Source organism: Terrapene carolina, unplaced genomic scaffold, assembly GCF_002925995.2.
Source record: "Terrapene carolina triunguis isolate 2854851 unplaced genomic scaffold, T_m_triunguis-2.0 Scaffold179, whole genome shotgun sequence".
NCBI lineage: Eukaryota > Metazoa > Chordata > Testudines > Emydidae > Terrapene > Terrapene triunguis.
The window spans coordinates 11,863,477-11,889,839 of record NW_020664530.1 but is presented as its reverse complement, the minus strand read 5'-3'; the positions used below and the strand labels follow the sequence as shown (position 1 = coordinate 11,889,839).

General features: G+C 42.5%; 1 protein-coding gene across 14 annotated transcripts in view; it reads right to left on the bottom strand.

The window, feature by feature from the left end:
* LOC112117081 (DNA-binding protein Ikaros) overlaps positions 1 to 26,363 on the bottom strand; it is a 78,405-nt gene that overhangs the window by 15,944 nt on the left and 36,098 nt on the right. For 4 of the 14 annotated variants that reach the window (XM_024214929.2, XM_024214932.2, XM_024214933.2 and 1 more), the window contains exon 3: positions 132 to 299. The exons of 5 other annotated variants lie outside the window; for them this stretch is intronic. In XM_024214929.2, coding sequence (XP_024070697.1) covers positions 132 to 299 — 168 coding nt within the window. Of the gene's footprint in view, positions 1 to 131; positions 300 to 7,582; positions 7,844 to 10,182; positions 10,243 to 26,363 lie in introns of all 14 variants that reach the window. 5 more of the 14 variants (XM_024214927.2, XM_024214928.2, XM_024214930.2 and 2 more) reach the window with 3 other exon arrangements.

Sequence of the window (26,363 nt, the reverse complement as noted above, 5' to 3'; positions counted from 1 at the left end):
AAGTGAGACTACTTGCATCCTGATCCAAGCAGCCATTGAAGACATGATGGCAGTGAGCATGTACACAACTCCCGGCCTGACCTGGAAGTGAGCAAACTTTGTCCAGAAAGTGCTCGGATGCAGTTACTAACCAGAATGAGTCCTCAGGTGGCCCGTGAGGGCATCCCTGCGTCGGCAGGCGTAGTTGCACAAGTGACATTTGAAGGGTTTTTCGCCTGAATGCAACTTTATGTGGCGGAGGAGGTTGCCTTTCTGAGTAAAGGAGGCTCCACACTGAGTGCAGTGGAAAGGGCGTTCCCCTATGAGGAGAAGGAGAAATATGTGAGAACAAAAATCTTACATAGTAACGAGAGAAAGATTTCAGTGAGAAAGTTGTTTTCTCACTGGTGCTCTATGACTTCCACCGGCTGCAGGTTTGATATAACATGAGGCTTTCAGACTAAACCTGCCAGTTTCTTAACGCTTCACTGGCTGGGTCAATTTGATCTGAAAATCTAATTTTTTTTTTCTAAATCAGAATGGCACATCACAATGCAAATTCAAACTCATTTAAATAAAGTGACTGCAACATTTTGTGTTGAAGAGCCACTCTTCCTGATCAGCAGTTTTGGAATAAACCAATATCCAATTTTGCATGTTGTGGCATTTGGTGGGGTTTTTAATGTGGCTTTTTTCAAAGGGTCTTTAAAATATGCCACTGAAGCAGCAAAATAAAAAGGAAACTCATTAAAAATGCATTTCAGGATCACAAGTTCATTTCAGCGTTACATTCTTATATTTAAATGAAAGGCACTTCATTATAACAGTTATAATAACTTCTTTTCATTTACATTTTCCCTGTATTTTCCCTTTCAATTTCTTCTCCATTACCTGTCTGTCCCTAAGCAGCCAAATCAGGAAAGAGACAGAAGAGAGAGAAAAAAATAAAATGAGAAGTTTAGACAGTGTAAAGGAAACCCTGTACCTTCCATACAAAAGTCCTGACCCTCCTCAGGCAGGATATTAACATAGGAGTTATATTAATGTGCTTTTCTCCACTTCAGGAAAAAAAAAAACACCCAACCCTTTAGGAAGCACAGTCATTTGTCTAAATTGGTACACTTTATCAAGGGAGCAAGTCAGATTGCCCATACAAAGATGCAAATATGGCTTTGGTGTTATTTTTTGTTGTTGTTTGGGTTTGGTTTTTGGTATTGCTCTTTGAAGTTGTTATGCTTTTTTGCTTTGGAGGTATGTGATTTTTTTAAATCTCTGGTAAATGTGATCTGTGTTTTGAGTTGCACCAAATGGTTGGATTAGATGGGACAATTTACATAAGAAAGAAATCCTGTGTATCATCCCCCCCAATTCCTTCCATCATTCCTGTTTGCCATAAGAAATGGTCCCTGAGTCTGATATCAAACCAGTCTTTGAAACTAATTTTCTGACATCTGTTTGTCCTAAGTGAAAACTAAAATAATTATGTCAGCTAATGTTTTAGTGATAAAACAGAATTGATCTTCTTTTTTAATGCAAAAGAACAACACAAGATTAAAAAAAGTTAAACCAGTAAATGCTTCCTTTCCCTCCAGCCCATATGAAGATCTCTTGTTATCTTGCACATTTGGAAACAACTAGCTTGTGCGTGTGAGCATACAAAAACAAGCTATAACCATTCTCATTATTGAGTAATATGGTTAGAAAGCTCAGAAACAAACAGATAAAAGGGAAGCACAATCTGACCTATGGAGAATCCTTTGCTTGGCTGATCACTATAATCGGGATCACATCCCTTAACATTCAAATATGGGCTAATGGGAGGCTATTTTGTGAAAAGGAGTATTTGACCAAGTGTCCTCTGGTAGGTCTGAATCTCCCAGTTTAGGAAATGAGTCCCTGTCTTCATCACAACCCAGATCCTTAAAAGTATTCAGGCATCTAAACTCCCGTTGATTTCAATGGGAGTTAGATGCCTAACTACCACTGAGGATCTGGGCCCAAGAAACTTTAAGGGCCAGATTCTCAGCTGGTGTAAAATGGTGTAGCTCCACTGAGTCTGAGGAGCTATCCCTCCAGGGTTGTACCATATGATCACTTGAAAAGAAGCTATTTACACTAGGTGTTGCAAAGAACTGAGCGGTTATTGGCGTCTGCCTCTGGTTTGTGTTCTCTACATCTTTGTAGCAGTTAATAGGTAAGATATTTTTTAGGCTGGAGTGAAACAGTGACTGAGAAGCCAGTTCTCACTGACAGTCACAAACACAGAGGAAACAGTTAATTCTTACTAAGCGGCTTTTCTGCCATTCATTTCAATTAGTTTTACTCAGAGAAGCAAAAGAGGAGAAAATAAGGACGATAAAAGCATACAGGGAGAGGCATGCAGAGTAAGAATGAAAAGTGTCTCCAACCTACAGCTCTCATAATGACAGGGTGAAACCTTGCATTGGGCAGGAAAGGCAGACAGCTGGAGAATTTGAACTGAAAATGCTGTGTACTCTATAATACTATATAACTCACACTGGGAGCATATATTAGGGAACCAATACTCAAGTCACCATATTACAATAACTGAAAATACATCTGCACTAAAAGACTACTAATTCAGGTGTCTTTTCTCCCAATACCCAAGTTGCCCACTCTACAGCTATGGGGTGGCAAAAGCATGTACTCAATATGGGGCCTAACAGACCAAACAACCTTCAACAAGAATGGCAAGCCAGTCTAGGATATATCTGGGGATATCACTGGCTATGAGCATCTCCCACAGAATGAGAGAGAGACACCAGTTCTCAGAAAGTTACATTTGTCTTTTTACTTGAGTAATCTGATTTAACTCTTCTCTGATTTCCTGCTCTGCACAGCACTATTCTTCCAGGGTAAAATTCAGCTCATGTAGAGGGCCAACAAGGCCTAGGTGCCATTTACGTCCCACTTAAGCATTAGTTTCATTCCCCCTTGACAGGTTTCAGAGTGGTAGCCGTGTTAGTCTGTATCAGCAAAAAGAACAAGGAGTACTTGTGGCACCTTAGAGACTAACAAATTTATTTGGGCATAAGCTTTTGTGGGCTAAAAAAGCTTATGCCCAAGTAAATTTGTTAATCTCTAAGGTGCCACAAGTATTCCTCGTTCTATTCCCCCCTGAGAAAAGTTTATCATCTCCTCCTTACTTGCAAGTTTTTCATCCCTAATAAAAGGTTTCTTATTGCAGGTGCACCCACATACACACTCTCAGTGCTATCCTCTATCCCAGTGGTTTTCAATCTTTTTTCATTTGCGGACCCCTAACAATTTTCAAATGGAGGTGCAGACTCTTTTGGAAATCTTAGACAGTCGGTGGACCCCCAGGGTCCATGGACCGCAGGTTGAAAACCACTGTTGTATGGTAACAACCATTTTGCGGACCCCTTAGACATAGTCTGTGGCCCCTCTGGGGTCTGTGGACCACAGGTTGAAAACCACTGCTCTAACCACTGGCACAAACCAGCTACTGTATAGATAGGTGCAAGGCTTTCTTCCTTACACAGGTCCCTCACAGCATTTCAATCTGACCTGCAACAATCCTAGCCAGGACATTTTGCCAATCACATGCTATTATGGGGAGAATCCTGAAAGGTGTGGAATACCTGCAGTTCCTTTTGGCTTCAATGAGAGTTGCGGATGCTCAAGCAACTTTCAAGATCAAGCCATATATGTTGTTTTCAGGAGCTAGAAAAATGAGGATTATGTTGAGATGGCCAGAGCCCTCCCCATTTGTGACTTTAGTTAGGATTTTAGACTCAGGTCTTGACAGGTGAAAGTCTAGTGCCTTAATGCACCGTGCAACCCTACCTTCTCACTGGAGAATGTGTATAAACCCTTTAAATGATCAATAGCAGGGAGCATCAGATATGGTGATGGCTGTGTGCTTCTGACACCTAGCTAGGGAGACAGTGATCAAATACAGGACCAACAGTGACTTTGGCTAAGGGACTCCAAAATAGCACAGACTGGTATGGCAAGTTAAGCATGAGCCCATGCTCAGGGGTCTCAAATTCAGCAAGCATGAGTTTTTCAATTTAAAAGTGCTTTCCTAAAATTTTAACGTGAAAGGAACAATAGGCTGAATATCATCAACCAGCTAACAGATGGGGGGGTCAGATAGTCATGAGTGGAATCCTTGTCTACAATAAGGAGAAGCTGGTAACAATATTGGTGAGTAGTCGGGATTTTACAGCTACTTGCAGACAGGAGTGGGCAGAAAATATCAGGTGCTATTCTGCATATCTACACTTGGCAGGTGTTTTCATTAAATGTAATTATGTCTTATCAGGTCAGGCAGTCATTATATTTTGGCATTTTAGTGTGCCAGAGTTTTATTCATTTATCAAATATTTATTTAAGAGCACTTCACTGTATATGCAGGTTTTACATGAATTAACAGCAAAGTAATTCATTTGCAAGGCTTATTCCCTCATCAGGCACATATTGAAATGGGCTTCAGCATAGTCAGTTAAATGTCTTTAATAGTGTATCCCATTTCCACTTTAATTTTCACAGCAGACCTGAAAGGGAAAATGGTTACTACTATTTCCCTATGACATCCCTTTAATTTAGAATGGCTGGGCCTGATCCTGAACTCTTTCTCCAATCCCTGCACAAGGTGACCTCCAATGGACTTCAGCAGATTTACTTGCAAAAGGAGTTCAGCATCAGACCTTGTTCAAAGCAATGACTTTATCTGACAGGCTAGCAAGACAATTAAGGAACCTAACTTTAGAACTTTTAGTTTTATTAAAAATAAAAAAAGATGTAGGTTCTACCGAGTGCATTAAAGCATGCGTGGTATTTTCCGCACCATTCTACATGTTGCATACTTTACTTGCAAACTGGGGGTCAAATTAAGAATCCTACAGGTGGTGGTGTACTGTGCAGAGGAGCAACACTCCACTGGGAGTTCTCGGAGGTCTTGGGCCTAAAGCTGCATTGCCTTGCACATTGTGTATCCATTTACACCTGTGCAAAAGTGAGTGCAAAGTTGCCAGTCTAGTTTAGTAACATTTTACACTCACTCTGCATAGAAGTAAATGACTCCACCAGCTGCAAGGCAGAGGAGACTTGGGCTCAGTGTGTATGTGCTGGGCAAAAGCAGATATGCTTCCAGGGGGGTTGAGAGTAAGGAGTGCTCAGAGGCAGTCCTTGCTATGCTATTTTGAAAGGTATGGCATACAGTCCACCCAGCGCTGCTCGCTGGACACTGTCTGGTATATGGAGATAGGCAGAGCCGTGTCCGCAACTTCACCTTGGCCAGACATGCCCCCATGTGGATTATTTACCACTCCCATCAGTATCACCTCCATTAACAGCCCTGCTCTTCAGAAACTTCAGTGAGTATCTCCTCTCCCCCACCACCTATTCACTGCATCATACTTTTAGCAAATGATGAATTAGCTTCATAATGCAAGTAGCTTTATACTACAGTCAGAAGCCTCAGGCTGACCAAAAAACAGAGCTACTTGCATATTATATTTCATAAAAATAACTATCTGGCAAAACAACAGAATGTTCTTCTGTCTTCAAATTCCACAGTAAGTCACAACATTCTGTGTCAATTCATGCAACACTGCCTTTTTTATATCATATGTTGGGCCAAATGGGTCTGTCAAAAGAACTCTTGTGGGCATTTTATCAATTTTTAAATAACTACCCTTTAACATTCAATAAAAGAAAAAAAAACACCAAACCCTTTACTACTACGCTATGAAGTACACTGCAGTATCACACTTTCAATAATTTTTCATTGCTTTTCCAATAAAGATACAAAACATCTGCTTTTCCCGTAGAGAAGGCTATAATGTGTCTAATTTAATCACACCATGTTTTGAAATAGGTAAGTGTTACAACATTTCTAAACATCACCACGATCATTTCTTATCAGCACTCAGTGCTACGCTAGAGTACAGTTCCCTACTGTAGCTTGGGCAGTTGCATTTAAAATGATAAACACTAGAGCTGGAAAGGTTGTTCTGGGTCATTTCATGCATGCTCCCCAGTTAGTGCATTATTGTTCTCTACATTAAACCCATAAGCATTTTATTTAGCCTGCTCCTGAATAGCTCTAGGGAAGTTGTTTCCACAATTTTCTTGGTAAACAATTCCATTGGCTAATTAGTTTCACTAGTACCACGATCTAAACACAGGCTACTACTGTTGGTTACATCATTCTTACCTATCTGAAATAACTGCTTCCCGTCTTCAAGTATTTATGCACAATTGTCACATCCCTTCTTTTAAGCAGCATAATTTATCAAGATAGCAACATTTGGAAACTCTAGGGCTGAATTCTTCTTGATATCCAACAAACTGGGCTACAATTTTTGGCTCTGATCCTGCAACTGACTACATATAGCTCATCCCCATGCCTGTGTCAAGCTGCACTGAGTTCAAAGTGACCTGTCCCCAGGCAAAGTCAGTGGCAGGATCGTGCCCTTAGATTTACTGTGTGGTGTTATGATCATTAGTTCTTATGCTCTTTGAGGCTCTTTAGAACAAGAGAACCCAGGCAGAAGATCTACAGCATTGTGATAATGAAAAGCTACCATTTGTGAAAAAACAACTTCATTCCATGTCTCTCTGAAGTCCTACTGGAACTCCTTTAGAGTCAATTCTCGCTGATGATCATTATAATAGGCTTTTATTTTGTAAAGCATCTGCCACGAAATCAATTCTGGTTGCTTTCAGACCTTATTAGAAATTATGATAAAAGATTCTTAGACTTTTAATTTACTTAATTTGTGGCACTGATCATTTTAATAGCATGATCTTCTTGCAATGTTGGAAATAGAACAGTGTTCACTTAACAGTGCAAAACAATTCAGAAAATTTTCTTGTAATTTTGCCCACATTTTCCAAAAAAAAAAAAAAAAAGAACCACATCAAGTTAGTTTAGGGATGCCTTTGGAATCGATCTTTGTAAGTGAAAGAGAAGTGAAATTGTTATGTATCTCTCATATCAGTTATACCAGGGGTTCTCAACCTTTTTCTTTCTGAGCCCCTCCCCCAACATGCTATAAAAACTCCATGGCCCATCTGTACCACAACAACTGTTTTTCTGCATACAAAAGCCAGGGCCAGCATTAGGGGGCAGCAAACAGGGCAACTGCCTGAGGTGCTACACCATAGGGGGCCCCGCAAAGCTAAGTTGCTCAGGCTTTGGCTTCAACCCCATACCATGGGGTTTTGAGTTTCTGCCCTGGGCTCCAGCAAGAGTAATGCTGGCCCTGCTTGGCAGACCCCTTGAAACCTGCTCGCGGCCTCCCTGCGGGCCCCGGACCCATAGCTGAGAACCACTGAGTTATATGATAGTCAGCATATGTTAGTGCTGAACCCTTAAACCATGGGTTCCTTTTCAATTTCAGACTTTCTGGGATGGAGTCAATCGACTGTAGGAGGAATCTTGCTTCATTTCGAATTCAGAATGGAATGGCTCAGTAACACAGTTTCAAATGCTTAAGGAAGCTGCATTGACATACAAAAGGGAACATGCTCCCAACACTCATAAAATAAGTCTTTTCCTATTTATGTGGCCATTTCTTGGCCCTAAAGGAAAAACTATGCCAGGCCTTACCAGTGTGGCTTCTTTTGTGAACCATGAGCACATTGGGACCGATGCAAATTATCCCACAGATATCACATTTTAGCTTTCCGTTAGGAAGTCGAATGCCTCCAACTCCTGACATAGCTTTGCTGCCTGGGCCATTGTGTGAGCCATTCATTTTCTCTCCAGAGGCATCAAGCATTCGTAAATCCTCCGCACATTCTTCCCCATTCATTTCACAGGCACGCCCATTCTCTTCATCACTCTGAGTCTCTATTTTAATATTACTGGCTGAAAAAAACAATACAGGATGCCACTCAGTTTTGTTACAAAATAAACACAGTGGCAAAGAAACAATCAAATCAAAGGAGAAAACTTCGAAACAGAATGTACAATATACCTACGCACAGAAACCAGTGATATGGAGACATTTTTATGTGCAACGTGGTGAGTTCTGTGACATATGGAATAATGGGTAATGGATACCAGTAACCAAACACAAGATGATTAAGTCTTTCTGATTTCTGCAGCTGTAATATCTGCATCATCAATCCAAATGAACTGGAAGGAGAGTAATTATGAATCCATATTGTTTGGACACCAAATGGTGAAAATAAGTACCCATCAAAGACAATGGGTGCCATTAAAAAATACAGTTGCCACTCTCCAGCGATAGCCTTACCAAGACACCTCTTCTTCTGCGAATAGGAAGAGATTGAGGATTGCACTTATCTTGAATCCACATACTGATTGATTATTTGTCAATATGGAAGGAGACAGCATGGCAGTGGGAAAGAAGAGGACTCAGGCACAGATGAAGAAACCAAGGAGTGAGAAGGAACAGGCTGAGGCCTCTGGGACTGAAACTGTAGTTGAAGTAAAAGGAGTAGGACTCATGCACTTGGGACAGCATGACTGAATGCTACTGGGTGACAGGAGAAGGTCTCTAGAACCAAGGACAAGTGGTGAGAAGGGGGCCAAGTCAGCAGGAGAATATGGGGGAATGCTTTAGACTGGATACAGGAACTGGTGGCTGAATGGAGTGGTCCCATACTTAAAACACAGTCGTATTCCCCATGCAGGCTGAGTGGATGAGAGAATGGGTTGGCATTATAAACCTTTAAAAGAACTGCATCAGAAAATCTGCTTCTTCCTGTTTATCTTAAGTCCCTTCTTTAATGCATGTGAAACTGTGTAATTATTCAGGTAATAAGGATAAAAAAGGTACTACTGTTTGAATTACATAATATAATTTTTCTCTTGTTTATATGAATAAACTACAGGTAACATTTTTGTGTATGATAACTGCCTTTGGCAGCTGCTGCATACGTGACTGTTATCTTATGTGAACACAGCAAAGACCTGAAACCTCCGAGAATTAACTAAGTACGGGGGAGGCCTGTAGTCAATTATGATAACTCCATTATTCACTCTTTACCCATGCACAGAGGTTGTATTATGTTGAATGTGGACTAATAACCTTTTCATCTTTTTCCTTGATACTACAGCTGGTCAAAATTTTTCAAATGAATTTTATTTGTTGTTGAAAAACAGCCCTTTCTTAAATTGAAAATGATTGTTACAATTGAGGTTTTTTTCCAAAAACTTTTATTTTTATCAGCAAAATTAAAGCAATGAAAAAATGTAAATGATTGACTGAGCACATACCTATTTTCACCCAATCCAGAACCAGGATTTTCTTCCATTGTAATAACAATGATTTCATATCGATAAGAGACATAAAAGATGATGCAACAATGACATACATTAAGCCAAGGTCAATAAGTGAATCTTGATGTTCTTCTAAATATGAAATCAGTTCACCAAACTCTGATCTCTGTTACACCCAACAATTGCACTGAAGTAAAACGATTCCAGTGGGATTGCACAGATGTAATTGATGGTAGAATTTGGCCCAATATATGTATTGCTACAGGATAAAAGTTGAGGACAAAGGAGTTTAGTTTTAGCACTGGTTGGTTGTGCATCTTTTATAGGTCTATAGGGTCAATCTAGATATTTTTAATGTGTTTTTAAGGTAAAGCATTTCTATTGTATATGCAACCTAAGTCTGGGACAAGTGCACACATTTCCTCTCCAGCTTTCCTCTTAATGAGGAGAAAAATTCAGAGGTCCAGAAAAAAATACCACTCACCTCTTAGCAATTTAAAAAACACAACATGTTTATATACTACATGACTGGCTCAGAAGTGATCAGTAGTTTTCTCTAAACTCAGTGGCAGTCAGGAAGCACTCATTTGCAAATGTGACCCAGTTGGTTAATAGAAATGTACTGTCTTGTCACATGACTGTTTTCAGCCAATCTTGCATCAGCCTTTTTCTCTTGCTTGTAGAAATAAATTATTGAACAAAGTTAGTCTTATTTATCAAAAATTACAAATTCTTCTGTATTAGCAGACCCAGCCAAATGTGACTTTTAAAACATTTGTATCTACTAAGACAAAAACTTAATGTGGGGATACAAAAAGGATTAGACTCTTTAAGTCCTTACACAGTATATGTAATTAAATGCAGACAAATGTAAATTAGTGAGCACTGAAGTGACGGAAAAAATAAAAGTGCTAGATGGACATGCCCTTCAGTGAATTGAGAGCACACTGTATACTTACGGGAAAAAGATTTGGGAATTATTGCGTGAAAATCTCTAAAGCCTTCAGCCCCATATGTAGCTGCAACAAAGAAGGCAAACAGAATGCTGGGTTGTGGTACTGCTAGCAGTAAAAGTCAAAGAAGATGATATTATTGCTACAAAAGACATTGCTTATCTAAAAGAGAGGCAGAACTATCACCACAGACATAGCACAGAAAAAACACAATATAAAGGAAGGACAGCAGAATGATAGCTAGAAGGAGAATCCTCATGTACATGCACAGTAATTTCCCTTTGAAAAATGCTGTTTTTCCAGAATTCCGTAAGTTCTCTGATGTTTTGTGAAACCTCAAGACTTCTCTGAATTTTTCCTTCCTTGATAGCACCAGTTTCTGCAGGTCTAGTGCAGGTAAAATTCCCACTGAAGCCAACAGGAACTTTGATTAGAATTTTCAAGGGAAAGTCATTGAAAGGCAAGAGGAGATGGACACGCAACTGCCTGAGCCTCTTTGCAAGTCTCTGCCTTTGTCTTCAAGAGAACTGCATTATAGAGGCATGATCCAACAGTTTTTTCCACTCCAGAGAACTGTCCCTTGTTTGTATTCAATCATCTCTATTTACTTTAGTGACAAAAATGAGTGTTTTTTTGCTTTTTTCACTTCTGTTAACCCTGCAGAGTTAACTAAGGGTTTGTCTACATGGTGCATTAGTCTGCACTAGAGGTGTGTAAGTTCTAGTGCACACCTGCGTGTCGTGCACTAACTGGCCTGTGGGGACCCTGCTAATGAGCATGAAAAGTTCCCTAGTGTGCATTAATATAGTACTGTTTGAAATGGAACTATATTAACGTGCACAAGGGAGCTTTTAGTATGCCCCAGCAGGGCCCACACAGGCCATTCAATGCTCAAAAGGCCAGTTAATGCACAGACATGCTGGTGCACATTAGAATTTACCCTGCTGTTGGGGCACACTATACACCACGTAGACAAGCTCACAGTGGAAAGAGAGGGTGCTGGATTCTATTCCTTCTTGCACATCATCATCATCATGATTTTTTTTTTATTGAGGCCTTGTCTACACGGGTTTTTCACCACCAGCGTAGCTCAACAGTGTAGTGTAGCTGCACTGATGCATATACCTAGTGCAGACATAAAGTACTGAATTGTGGCAACCTGAGGTGAGCTGCACGGGGACAGATAACAGTATAAACCAATGCAATGCTTCTACTATGGCTTTTGTAGTGGTGCACCTGCTTTGGTTTAGCTACACTGGTGGCTAAAAAATCCAACAAAGACAAGGCCTAATTCCAATCAGCTGCACCTATGCAGCCCCATTTATTATAATAGAGTTGCACAGGCCAGTGTTCCTGAGGGCCTAATTTGACTTGCAGAACTTTTATTACTGGTGAAGATGTGAGAGAAGGAAAGAACCCAGCTTGTCTCTAACATCTCAGAGGGAATTTACAGGTCTGGCTGTTAGGAAAATAGATCTCTGCACGAGTAAATGGAGCACATTTTTATAGAGTAACTTTTCAGAGTACTTTAATTACTGAAAATAGCCATGGAGGTATAGAGCATCAATGTACTCAACAGGAGCCTGGATGTGTTAGAGCAGGAATGGGGAATAAAACAAGTGGAAATGGGAGAGTGTTTAACATGGTGGGAGGAGGAAAGGGAAATCAGTTTAAATGTACACCTCTACCCCGATATAACACGACCCAATATAACATGAATTCGGATATAATGCGGTAAAGCAGCGCTCCGGGGGGGCGGGGCTGTGCACTCCGGTGAATCAAAGCAAGTTCGATATAACACGGTTTCACCTATAACGCAGTAAGATTTTTTGGCTCTCGAGGACAGCGTTATATTGGGGTAGAGGTGTATTAAAGCAGATTTTTTTAATTGTGATCAGTGGCATGGCATCAGTTTTTAAAGTTTTGTCTGAAGCTTTATACTTGGATTGGATTAAATATCAACATTTTCTGTTTCTGTTGGAAGATGAGACTTGTATGATCTCCTTCCCTTCTATGGAGGTATTTCTAGTGCTCAGATGATGTGACAAGTCTCTCAGGGAGCAGGATTTGTATTTCAGATTTATTGATGCAACAATAAATATTTGATACTTTGTGTTTTCTAGACAACAAAACATGAATTGCCCAGTATTGTACAGATAACCTAACCCATGCACACTATATGATCTATTATTATTATGAAAACCTAGCCCTTTTAACCCAGTCAAGCTATTATTCTTTTAATTAATATGCTTAAATTTGGTTAGAGATGACCTTTTAAGCTCCTATACAGGTTGGGCCTGATTCATCACTGTGATACTTCATTTTTACGCTGATGTAATGCCACTGAATGACACCAGCAAAACACTGGACTAATGTGGTGGTGAATTAAGCTCCAGATACATAGGAGGTTAAATCAGAATCCACTTTCACTGTGATGAATGCATATATTGCACCAATGTGACTGAACTACCAAGTCCCCCAAGAATGATGTGATAAATGCCAAAAGACAATTGCAGGAAAGGCAACTGAAAGGTAAAAGAGGCTCTTGCAAATTTTAAGAGACGATGATATTAAGAGAACCATCTATCTAATGTACGTCTCCCACAATCCCCAGCTTCCTCTCATGGTTCCTCCCGTGTCCAAAGTGCCTGTCAACTAACCACGTACCAAATCCTTCATCTTCCTATCTCCCCGACTATTTCCACAATACAGGTAGTTAATATCAACCTGCAGCACATTGGAAACTGCAGATATAAGGACAGAGAGCAAATTGCGTTTAATATCAAAATATATGAGCAGGGCTAATGTAATTATTATTCTATTACTTTTCACATGTGTTTCAACAAAACCTCAATTTTTAAACTGAAACGATGCTGCTGCAAGATTTCCAGTCTGCTGCACCAGAGTGCTGCAGAAATCCAAGAAGCTAGTGGCAGAAGTTACAGGCCCAGCTTTCTGTGCAGTGCACAGGGGCCTTGGCATGAGCAATATGGAACTACAGCACAGCAAGTATTAAGGGAAGACAGAGGTATTTGCAGATGATAGAGGTCAGATTTGTATTTCTGTGTGTGTGTGTGTGTGTGTGTGTGTGTGAGAAAGAAAGAGAGAGAGAGAGAGAGAGAGAGAGAGTGTGTGTAATGCTGTTCAGGATTCTTGTTGGTTTGGAGGAGGAAATCAGGGCTTTTGCTACACAGAGACCATTTCATATTGTTATGGGGAAGGCTGGTGGAGAGGTTTGGTTATTTTTGGCCCCTTGAGAAAAGGATTTGGGCCCAGATCCTCAAAGGTTTCATGTGCCTAACCACCCCATGATCCCCTGGGAGGAGCTGGGCAATATGGAGTGAGAAATGAAGGGTTTTGTCATGAATGAAGATTTGACAGGGGGAGAGAGACCACAGTGGGTTGCTTGGGAAACAGGAGGCTCTTAATGGCTGATAGAGGATTTGGCAGTTGAGTTCGGGGTGTTCAGGATTTTGTCACAGGAAGGGAAAGGAAACACCCACACTCTCCTCTTTTGTTTTCTTCTCTCCTCCTTTTCCCTCTCCCAAGCCACAAGCCATGAAGCTGCAGAATCCCAGCAGACACAGTGCCTCCGCTCAAAGCATCCTTACTGTGCAGCTGCTTGTTGTAAGGAATCGACTCAGAAATCTTGACTCTATGTTCATGTGATGCAGTATAATTTAATAGGTGGAAATCTGAGGCAAAAAGAGTTCTTACTGAGCAATTTGCTGAAATATAGTCAGGCAAGATCAACGGGCCATTTCTCAGAGAACTTAACTGACTTCTGGTGAAACAGTAAATCCTGCTGTTTACATACTATGACTGTCTCGATCCAGTAAATGTCTGTTTTACCACACGCTGGATTATAGTTTCTAGTCTAGCTCTGAAGTCCCTTTATGCAACCCACATATAAAGAAAGCTAAATTTTTTTGCTGGGAGAAGGAACTGCCTTTTTATATGCTTCCTTTCCCTGGGTGTCTGTGCATCAGTTCTTAGAATGGCTTGACTCTAGCCTAAAGACACAAGGCAAAATTTTCAAGAGCCCCTATGTGACTTAGGGGTCTAGGAGCCTAAGACTCATTGAAAGTCAAAGGGTCTTACAGGCCATTTTTTCAAAACTATTTAGGAGAGTTAGGTGGGAATTATTCAATGGGAATTAGGCAACTAGCTGCATCTTGAAGTGCCTAAATAGATTTGAAAATCTGGCCCTAAGTATTGAAGTCACTTTTGAAAATGGGACTAAGCCTCCTGAATCACTTAAGTGCTTTTGAAAATTTTGCCCTTATTCTCTTCAGTTGATATTCCAAGGAGTTTATGACTGCAGAGCTAGATTTGCAATGGCATTTAAGTGCCTAAAGATGCAAATAGATGCCTAGTGAGATACTCAAAAGTGCCTAAGCAAGTTAGGTGCCTAAGTCACACTGATTTGAATGGGACTTAAGGGCTTACCTTGCTTAGGCACTTTTTGAAAATCCCACTAGGGAATCTTCATCTTGTGATACATAAGGGTATTTTTACACTGCAGTTAAAACTCTGCAGCTGGCCTGTGCCAGCTGACTCAAGCTTGCGGGGCTCGGGATCAGGCGCTGTTTAATTGCGGTGTAGATGTCTGGGCTCAGGCTGCAGCCCAGGTTCTGAGACCCTCCCACCTCACAGGGTCCTAGAAGTCAATAGCAAAGGAAAGGTCCTTTTGAGTGTTTGGGTTATTTTTTGTGTGTGCAAGTTTTGTTTTAATTTGCTATTTTAAGGGAAGTTGGAAGTATTCTGCTGCTATCAATTGATGTTTTAATTTACAGTACAGCAAGATTTTTGCATGAAGGATATTATAATTGTTCAAGCGGTGGACGGATAAAGCTGCAACAAGAGCCAATTGATTTGAATACTGGATTTAAAATGTTGTGCTGAGGAGAATAAAATCTTTAATACCATCCTTACTAGCAAATTACAGACAATACTGCTGAAGAAGACAGGAACAGATTATTATTTATTATTTAAAAAATAAACAAGAAAATCAATCCAAACTTTGAGACAACACATGGAGCGAGACTTTGCTCTCATTTACCCTGGTAAAAATCTGCCTAAATATAATATTTTCAGTAATTCACGTTATTTTATTATATAAAGACTTTCAAATAAAATCAGATGTGGTGGGGTTTTGTTTTGTTTTTTTAAGTGGGGAGGGTTTTTGACTCAGATTGTGATGCTAATTACGCACCTGAAGTCACAATCCCTTAGTTTGTGACATCACAACGAGTTGTTGTGGAAACGATTTTGCTGTCACAAAGGCCTGGTCTACACTGGGGGGGGAGGGTGTCGATCTAAGTTATGCAACTTCAGCTAAGTTAATAACGTAGCTGAAGTCGACATACTTAGATCGATTTACCATGGTGTCTTCACCTCAGTGAGTCAGCTGCTGCCGCTCCCTCGTCGACTCCGCCTGCGCCTCTGGCAGCTGTGGAGTACAGGAGCCAATAGGAGAGCGCTCAGGGGTCGATTTATCGTGTCTAGACTAGACGAGATAAATCGACCTCCAGCTGGATCGATCGCTGCCCGCAGATCCGGCGGGTAGTGTAGACATACCCAAAGAGGAGTAGTGCTACAGGTGGGGAAGAAGCAGCTGGGTTTATGAATGCCTCAGAAATATCCTTGGTATTAAAGGCTAAAGGGAAGAAACAATTCACAGAACTACAAGACATACAGGCGAGGTGTTTGTCCACAGAATGATTTTCAAAGATACAAAATTCATGGGCTGGCTTGTAAAATAATGAATGAAGTTTATTCTCTAGTTTGACTTTTTTATTAATAACTCTTGCCCCTCCCATCCCCCCCATGCCTTTTTAAAGCTTTCTCCATGGAGCTGTGAAATATCTTTAAAAAGGTCTGGGCAGAAGTTAATAATGATAATAATGAGGTTAATAACAATAATTAATAATAGCTTCAGTCACTCACTTCAAGGAGAAAGTAAAGAAATTTGTGAGTTTGCTTATCTGCATCATTTTTTTTAATGGGATTGGTCCAGGTTACCAGTTTGAGGGACACAATATGGCCTTGCTGGACTTATCCAAACTGACTGGTTCTTGAACTCCAGAAAAAAGGAGATGAGGCCAAATCGTTTTAAAAGTGGCCTGTGATTTTTCACGTGCAGTTATTGCACTTGCATGTACAAGTACCAACTGGAACATGCATATGTGATACTTACATGTGTGCAGTGCTTAATTTTTGATGAACGAGATGCCAGGGCTCAAGCAATTTTTTTACTTTTATAACTGATGCAGCAAGCCCAGAGGTGCCAGGGCTATGAACTGCCAAGTTTAGAGGTGCCGGGGCTCAGCCTTGGCAAACCCTGGCACAAATTAAGCACTGCATGTGGGAAATAATAAAAAAAACTAGATGCCATTTACGGTTGGCTAAAAATTTGGACTTTAAAATACACTATTCGCATGGATAAAAGAACTATTTTTTAAAAAGCTCACAAAACCCCTAAAAGCAACAACAACCACCTGCTATAAACCAGCCTAAACAAATTCCAGTACAGCACTTTCATCAGAAAAGGATTCAACCTGTTGAAGAATTCAGTGTGCCAAGGAACAGCAGAACCAGTAAGACAAATATAAGCTAACCCCCGAAAGAGATGAGTAAACCTAGTGACAGAATAGGTCGACTTTCCTTCACAACCACCTGTTTGTGAGTCGTTTACTGTACCACAAAATTCAAAATGGCAAAGAAGAGACTATGCCTGAAACTGCAGGTACTTCATAATAATTGGGCAGCTGCTCAGACTCATCTAGTTCTCAGATGGATTTTAAAAGGAAAAAGGAAAAAAAAGAAGAAAAGTTAGCACTAAGATCCACCAATGCCTTGAGGCCCCCTGCAACTGCAGCATACTGGGCATGTGGGATAAGGATGATTCCTGATGCATCCTTCTGAAGTAAACTCAACCACTCCCTCTACTCAAGGTTCCTAGACAATCAGCCTTTGGAATCAACTTGTTCCCTACCCCAATTTTGGCTTTTACTCAAATATACATGATTCCAGACACACAGGCTCCTTCAGATAAGCTATCTCCAACAGGACAACCACTCTGGTGAGCTCCACCCATCTGGTGATCTGAGGCTGCCATTTCCTTCCACTGCAAATGCAAAACCCGAGCTAGAGTTCACAGAAGAAGCACATCAGTGTGATAGTCGATGGGCAAAATATCCCTGCTTCCACATTCTCTTAACGGATGAATAAAGTTGCCCTTCGCTTATTGTGTCATGCAACCAGATTGGCATTTTCTTGTGGAATTGTAATTACAACATGCAAGTTGGTGCATAGTGAATGCAAATGAGTGGACATAAAAAGCCACACCTTTCTGTATGTCCACAAAATGGGTCTCTATTCCTCCAGGACTGTGGGGATTTATGCACAGCCTCCTATTAACATCTGATTATCCAAGAAATCCCCACCACACCAAGAAGAGAAAGCGCCAAAGAATTCTGTTGCAGCAATGTAGGTGATCTGGTAAAGTCCAACAAAAGCAGATGGGGGCTAGGAGGTGGGAAACTATTTTGCACATAGAACAATGATCAGACCTAAGGTCCCAATTCAAAAAGGTACTTAGGCATGTGAATATTCCTATTTAAATCTATTAAGCATGCATCCAGCTTTGCTGAAGCAGGGCCTAACTAGTTAGGTTCTAGCGGGCTTTATAACCAGTTCAATGGGCCTAATCTGCACAGTTCTGCTCTGGATCTAAACTAGAGGGTGTTTGAATCCAAGCAGTTTATCTGCTGCCTGTTGGGTGTTCACCTGAAGTATCAATAAAATTATGCATTGTTGAAGGGAGAAAAGTTTTATCAGACAGAGACATTGATCAAGTGCTACTTATAGTTGCTAACAGACCTGAGATTTATAAGAGACAAGGTAGGTGATATAATATCTTTATTGGACCAATTTCTGTTGGTGAGACAGACAAGCTTTCGAGTTTACACAAAGCTCTTCTTCAGGTCTGGGAAAGGCACTCAGAGTGTCCCAGCTAAATACAAGATTGAACAGATGGTTTAGCATAAGTAGTTAGCACACATTCTAAGAGACCATTCAAGGTGAGCTTTCTAAGGCTTGGTCTACACCAGTGGCTCTCAACCTTTCTAAACTACTGTACCCCTTTCAGGAGTCTGATTTGTCTTGCGTACTCCCAACTTTCACCTCACTTAAAAACTACTTGCTTACAAAATCAGACATAAAAATACAAAAGGGTCACAAGACACTACTAATGAAAAATTGCTTATTTTCTCATTTTTGCCATATAATTATGAAATAAATCAATTGGAATATAAATATTGTACTTACATTTCAGTGTACAGTATATGCAGCAGTATAAACAAGTCATTGTCTGTATAAACATTTAGTTTGTATTGACTTTACTAGTGCTTTTTATGTAGGTGTAGCATGGCGGTCACCCCGCTCCTGCCCTGAGGGGGTTAAAGGAAACCTGGAGAGGGCTGTGGTGGAGAAATGCTAGGCTGATCGGGGGAAGCAGCCACAGCTGGCCCTGTAAGAGGGCTGAGGGCCAGAGACTGAAAGACACACTCTCTCTAGCTTCCTAGAGAGAGAAGGACCTGGCTGCCTGGGAAGCTGAGGAGGGTACCTAGGGTGCAGCAGTGCTGGGGAAGGGCAGAGGGAGCTGGGGAGCTCCAGCCTAGCAAAGCCCCAGGCTGCAGGCCGAGTTAAGGGCCCACAAAAGGGTACCAGGGCTGCAGAGAGGCAGCCCAGAGATAGGCAGAGGCAGCTAGTCCAACCCCCCTTGTCAATGATGAGTGGTTTACAGACTGCCTTCTGCCCCAGTGAGCGGGGGGCTAAATGGAGACTGACAGTAGCCACTGAGGCAAGATGGGGATAGGGGGTTGGGGGTTCCCCTGGGAGGGGAGACCCAGAGTTCAGGGGTACTGTGGTCTGCAGAATCCCTGGACAAAGGGCACCGGGTCTGGAAGGGAGACAGAGGCCAGTGGTAGGTGAGACACCAGCCTGCAGAGGGCGCTCTGGGCTGGAAGAGCTAATTCCCTGGACGACCAGCAGGAGGCGCCGCACCGGTGAGTCCTCGCCCCGCCACAGTAGGTTTTTGTAAAACTAGGCGAATATCTAGATGAGTTGATGGACCCTTGATGTCCCCAACACATACCCCTGGTTGAGAACCACTGGTCTACACTACAGGGTTAGGTCGATGTAAGGCAGCATACGTCGACCTAATTGTGTCAGTGTCTACACTAGAATGCTGCTTCTGCTGAAGTAAGTGGCCTGCTACACCGACATAATACCGCCACGCGAGGCATACTGCTAGTGTCAGTGTAGTTAGAGCGTGCAGTAGACACTGTGTTACTTAGATCGGCATATTGGCGTCAGCCCCAGATGACACGCTCAAGGCTCCTCTTCCCCCGGCCTGGTGCTGACAATTGGGGTGGGGCAGCTATGAGCCCCATACGTACAGCTGAGGCTGTCAGCCCCAGGGCAGCGGCAGGGCTCCAGCTGTCAGTGCCCCACAATGCCCCACTTCAGTGGATGGAAGCGCTCCATGTGAGGACGTGCACTGCTGACAGACTGAGCACAGTGTGGACATGAACCACCGCTTTAATACTGTGGTGGCTATATGTCAACTTAACTTAAGTCAACTTCATTTTGTATTGTAGACGTGCCCTAAGACTGGTAGCAAAGGCTCATGCTTTTAGTACAGAAACTCCAGGTTTGATTCTCCCTAACAGTGACCCGCCCAGGGGCACAGCGTTGCACAAATGCAGTTCCTTGCCTCCTCTGTTTCTATCTGAATTTATTTTGCAGGCACATTGAAGAATAAGAAAATAACACAAGGGCATTTAGTGTGAATTTTTAAATAATGCAAGTCACAATATACAATAAAAGTGATACGAAATCATTGTCAGATATGAAAATATTCACAGCGGATATAGGTGCATCTGTGTGAAGCTGCTTTCTGCAAAGAATCTATAGATACAGAACTTCCTGGCTTTTGTTGCACCAACAGTTTTCCAAAAGAAGCAGAACTTGATACATATCACAATTTAAGAGCTTGTCTAAACTTGAAATGCTACAGCCACACAGCTGCTGTAGCACTTCAGTGTACACACTATCTATGCTGACAGGAGGGGTTCTCCTGTGAGTGTAGGTAATCCATCTGTGAGAAGTGCTAGCTAGGTTGACAGAAGAACTCTTCTGTTGACCTAGCACTGTCTACACCAGGGGATAGGTCGATTTAACTACATTGCTCAGGGGGTTGGACTGAGCAACCTAGTGGGTAGACCTAACTTTTTGCTGCAGACCACGCCTAACGCCAATAATGACCTCTCCTGACAGGGGAGGCATCCACTCTCTCTCAAATCCTTCCTCCAAGAACACTTCGGGGAAACTTATCAGTGTTGATCTGCACTCTAGGATGTGCTGTTTTTAAACAACAACAACAAAATCTACTGCCTTGCTGTGTGTGGATTCCACTTTCTGATTTAGGAGTGTGGCGACACCAGAGAGTTTTGCAATCACAAAGAGAGCACCTAGTATTGCAATAAAAGGGCTGACTGGTGCAGGACCAGTCTTTGGAAAAGAGGGGAGGTTCACTGAGATAAGGAATTAACAGTGGGGTCCAGAGAAAACTACCAAGCTGGAGAGACAGGTGGGTTCATAAACAAAGCATTGTAGTTATACGTGTAAAAGCTCAGTGTCTAGTTACCAGAATAGACCGGAATAGGCTGGAGAGATTCCTAGCCAAAGGAAGGGCACAATGAGGTGGGGATCCAGGAACCCAACCAGTGGAATAAGGCTACATACTGGTGGTCAGGTATATAGAAGTGATGTGAAGTGTAGTTAGGGGAGAGAATTTAAGCCCACTGAAAAAAACTCTGTGAAATCCCTGTACATGCTGGATACATCAAGAATGATCGTTTATAAGACTAATATGGTTTAGGTGGAAAGAGTTATATTAATTAAAGACACTGTATTAATTACTCCCTGCAAAAAGAAGGTAAACATTTTCAATGCTCGAATTCGATGAACAATTTACATATCTTGAGCGACTTATATGGAACTATGCAGATTTACATTGGCCCCTAAATGCAACTGATCTGTTTAAATACCAATTTGCATATTTAAAGCGATATAACCTCACTACAAAGCAGGCTCCTTTTTCTCCTTTGTTGGCAGAATAACAGCACAGTGTAGAACTATTACCAGGGATTCTTCAGCTGTCATGGTGATACATTGTACTGTATGTTAAGAGACTGCTGATGGTTCCCCAGCTGTCTTAAAGGTTGGTAGGCCTAAAATGAGATCTACCAGCTGCATTTTGGTTTGTGGGTGTGTCTTTATTAATCCCATCATCCCTCTGTGCTGCCTGTGTGTTCTGCTTTTGAGAACAGGTCAAAGATTGAAATAGACAAGAATCTTGCCACCCAATCTCTTGTAGACAAGTCACTGAACAGAGAAATTGACTTTTTCTAATGTTCCAGGCCTCATTTTGTGGAAATGATAGATTTTTTCCTCCCTCTTTCCTAGGGTTAGATCAATTGGGAAAATGAGTCTGAGTTAGGTTAAGTTTCAGGCCTATGAGGATTTGTCTATGCTGAAAAAAACCCAACAACCCACGGCAGCAAGTCTTAGATCCTGGGTCAACTGATTTGGGTTTGTGGGGTTCGTGCTACGGGGCTGAAAATAGCCATGCAGAAGTTCCTGCCCAGGCTGGAAATGTGCTCGGGCAAGGAGGATGCATCTCAGAGCCTGACTCAATTGACCCAGGCTCTGAGACTTGCTGCTATGGGTTTAGTGTTTTTTTGCAGGATAGACAAGCCCTTAGTCATGACAGTATCCCTTTGCCTTGTTAGACACTTTTGTCTGACTCTTTTGATGTGTTTTCTTCTCAGATGTTAGAGCCAATAGGAGAATTTTGATAATAGTTTACCAAATCACCCGTGCAGTCAATTGTTGTGATGAAATCTAGATCATTGGGTAGGACACCTAAAACTATTACACTGAAATCTTGTATCAGCTTTTTGGATCTCACTGATGGAGATAGCCCTTGAAGCAAGTCTCTTTACAAAATTATTCCTTCCCCCTTGTGTATTGCAGCCAATCAGTTGCTAGTGTGGGGATCGTATGTCTGGTATTGTGGCCAGGGAAAATGTCCAGTATGTGCTAAAAGTAATTGGGTGTTCTGAACAGTGATGGGAGATCCTCAAAGGGCTCACAGGTTTGGACCAAGTTGGAAACATCTTACTTAGCCTATATTTATCCCAATCTTTTAAAGTCTCTCTTTTTATCTCACTTTCCCATCCCCTTTTCCACATCCCAACGTCTTTATCCTCATCCAAGGGAAAAAAACAAATCCTTCTTCCTTTCCCTGGACACAATCAGATCCCAGCCATTATTGGGACTGGGGGGAGGAAGTCTCTGAAGTAATTTTCTCTTCTGTGCTGCATCCAACAGCTCTAACCAAATGTTGCCTGTTGCAGCTTTCCTTAGGTCTGAGATACCTCAGAACACAATGCTAAGACAACCCCAGAATTTGTGGGAGGTTAAGATAACAGCTGATCCAGCGGAGAGTGTCAGAACTCCTGTAACCCCCAGCAACTCACAATCAATTTAAAAAAAGACAGAAGTTCAGAAATGCCACCCACCTGCCTCAATGGCTGGGAGAACTTACTGATGCCAGTGGTGAAAGGGGATAGTCCCAGCAGTGAAGGAGGGAGACCCTTACTCAGGGATGCCTAGTAGCTTCTTCACCCTCTGGCAGTCTCTGGCACCCATTGGCAGTTGAGGGGGAGTGGTGCTGAGTGTCATTATTCCTCAGCTCCCAGGAGCAGGGCCACGTGGTGCCTCTTTTGGCTCTGTTCCAGCATCCCCTCCCGAACTAGGAATGGGAACCCGGTCTGAAAGATGCTGCGTGTCTAACCGATCTCCTGTTTAGGGGGCAGAAGGGAATTTTTTCTTCCGTGGGGCAATTAGCAGAGGACTGGAGAGTTTTTCACCTTTCTTGCAGCACCTTCAAGCCACTGTGGGTTAAGTAGGAGTGTGCTTGGTACCTAAGCTGAGATGGTAATTCATCACAACTTGCAGCCAGCTTCCAGTGTGAGAATGAGATAAAAGACATTGAATTATGGTGATGGGCCCTAGTTTCATGGAATAGGGTGATACCTTGTGGCCCCCGTGGGCTGAGGTCCCCACCCTTCTGTATCCTCTTTCCCCCTCGAGGGGGGATGGTGATGGTAGGACTCAGAACAAGGAGAGTCCTGAGAGGTAGGCTGAGGACAGCCCATCCCAAATTATGGATTATATGGTAGGAGCCCTATAACCCCCACATTGGAACCACTTAAATACCTGCTATAGGGAAATTCCTCATTTCACCGCTGTGTCCACATCAAAGGGGGTTCTTGAACTGCAGGGGACATTACACTGAGTTGTAACAAAAAGGAAGAGGCACTTGCAGGTCAGTAACCACTTTAGGTGAGATGAACTGTTATGACCTAAGCTGTGATTGACATAAAATAGCTTTGAGATTTGGGCCTGTTCTAAATTTTCCTTCCGTCTGTTAAGCACTAAAATTAGATGTATACTTTTAGAATTTGTTGGCCACTTTTATTGAGCTGTGCTGTTAAGTAATGTCAATGTAAGATGGATTTTTTTGTTGATTTAACTAGTACAGTGCTGTCTTAGCACTGAATTTTGTTCCTTTTATTCCAGGCCATAAGAAAGTCTCAGTTTGGCACCACGGACCTCACATTTCTGTTAACAGGTACACTGCTGCCTCACACAGCAGGTATGTGATAAGACACTCGTGCATTGGAGAGTACAGTACCTATAGGAAAAAGCTGGTGCTCAAAGAAAACTGCTGTCACTCAGGTGTCATACCAGACACCAGCAGGACAGGAGTTTACCGTCAAATTGACCAAGCTGATGATTTGAAGTGACAATTTATAATTTGAGCTTTTTGAGCCTGATTCTGATTTCACAGACACCAGTTTGACTCCACTGACACCAACTCCTGATTTACACTGGTACAAGTGAGATCAGAATCAACTCGCTTCACACCTGGTGTAACGTGGTGTAGCTCAACTGAGGTCTGCCCTATAGTGCTGAACACCTCCCCAATAGTGTGCATGGCAAGTGAAAGACAGATAGCATTGGCTTGGCCAGGCATAGTGAATGGTATTCCTCTTTCACTGATGCCAACATCAATTAAGAGTAACTCAATTAAAGTCGGATCAGATCTAGTGTGGACAATGTCGGTGCAAGCTTCCCTGTTCTGCTCTTCAAATGCACGTGCGTCATGACTTGCAACTTCCCAGCTAATCAATTCCTGAACCTCTCTTGAGCTAAGACGGACAGTCACACTGAACTACACCAAATAGCGCAGTGGTTTTGTGATATAGAATAGGAGGAGACAAAAACACTCGTTCTCACTTTTGAGCAAAGGCCTCAATCCAACTCCCACTGATGTCAATGAAAAGGATTATGTCTACTTCAGTGGAAGCTGGAGCGGGCCCTAAATAAGGTTCTGAATTCAGGGTTCTAGATGTCAAAGGCTAGTGTGCTAACCCACTGAAACTTAGTCCTGATTTAGAAACAGAAAAACATCAGCAGTACTTTTAGGCTGGGGAATGGACAAGGAGGAGAGCCGTGTGCTCAGTAGTGACCACTCTAATTATGCAGCCAATTTTACTTTTAATAATTTCTAGAAAGGGAGCCGAGATCACACACTTACTTTATACAATAATTAACAAAACAATCATTATTTTCAGAGTGCCAGCATCTTAAATTATAATGATTTTTATCTACACACAAGAGAGGTTAACTAACGCACCACAGACAACTCTCTGTCGGCAGCAGGAAACAAATACCTCCAAGAAATCCCCATTTGATAAACTGGCCCTCATAAATACCACCCCATATTTAGTAGCTTCACAGATTTTAAGGGCAGAAGGGACCAATTATGATCTGGTCTGTCCTCCTACATAACACAGGCCGTAGAATTCCACCCAGTAAGTCCTGCATCGAGACCATAATTTCTGGTTGGGCCATAGTATCTTCTAGAAAGCCATTCAGTCTTGATTTAGAGGCTTCAAGTGATTGAAAATCTACTACAGCCTAGGTAAGTTGTTCCAGTGATTAATTACCATCTCTGTTAAAAATTTGCACCTTATTTCTAGTCTGAATTTGTCTAACTTCAGCTTTCGCTCCTTTGTTCAAGCCTAATAAATTGCTTTTTATTTGCTCACCTACCCCTAGAAGAAAACATTTTAAAAAGTGATTAGTGATTTTGGGTGCCTCCATCTCTGCGTGCCCATCTTGAGACACTTTTAAGGCTCCTGATTTTCAGAAAGCGTTGAGCACTCATGCTCTGAAAAGCAGGCCCTTTTAAGGTATCTCAAGTTCAGCATCCAAAAATGAACACCAAAAATCACCAGTTACTTCTGAAAATTGTGGCCATGCCCTTTTCATATGTGTGCATGTGCACACATGCACTCTGGTAGCTTCTCACACATGTTTTGTCTATCCTAACCTATAAGTGGCCCGTGGAGAGCTAAACTATATTCTGAGACAAGTATCCCTGACTTCTGCAACAGACTAAAACTTCTGCAGGCTGAACCAGTTTCATTCCACATTCAAAACTGGAGGGTGTCTAATGAATTAAATAGGAAAATGAGTAATCCAGTCAGCACAGCAGCCCTTGTTAGGGTTACCATATTTTGAGTGTCCAAAAAGAGGACACTCCACGGGGCCCCGCCCCCAGCCCCGCCCACGGCCCCGCCCCAACCCCACCCCTTCCCCCAAAGTCCCCGCCCCAACTCCGCCCCCTCCCCTGCTTCCCGCGAACATTTGATTCGTGGGAAGCCTGAAGCAGGAAGCAGGTAAGCTGCGGGGGTGGGGTGGGGTGAGGGAGGAGGCGCGGCCCACTCTGGCCCCCTCCGGCAGCCGGCCCCGGCCTCTCCAGCCTGGCTCGGCTCGGGCCCTGGGGTGCCGGCCCCGGGCCAGCCCCCGGCCGAGCACCCCCAGGCCAGCCCCGGGCCAGCATCGCCGGCCCACGGCCCGGCCCCCGGCCCAGCACGCCCATCCCAGCGCACCCCCAGCCCAGCACACCCCCCGGCCGCCCAGCACCGCCGGCCCTTGGCGGCCCGGCGCACCCCCCGACCGCCCAGCACCGCTGGCCCCCG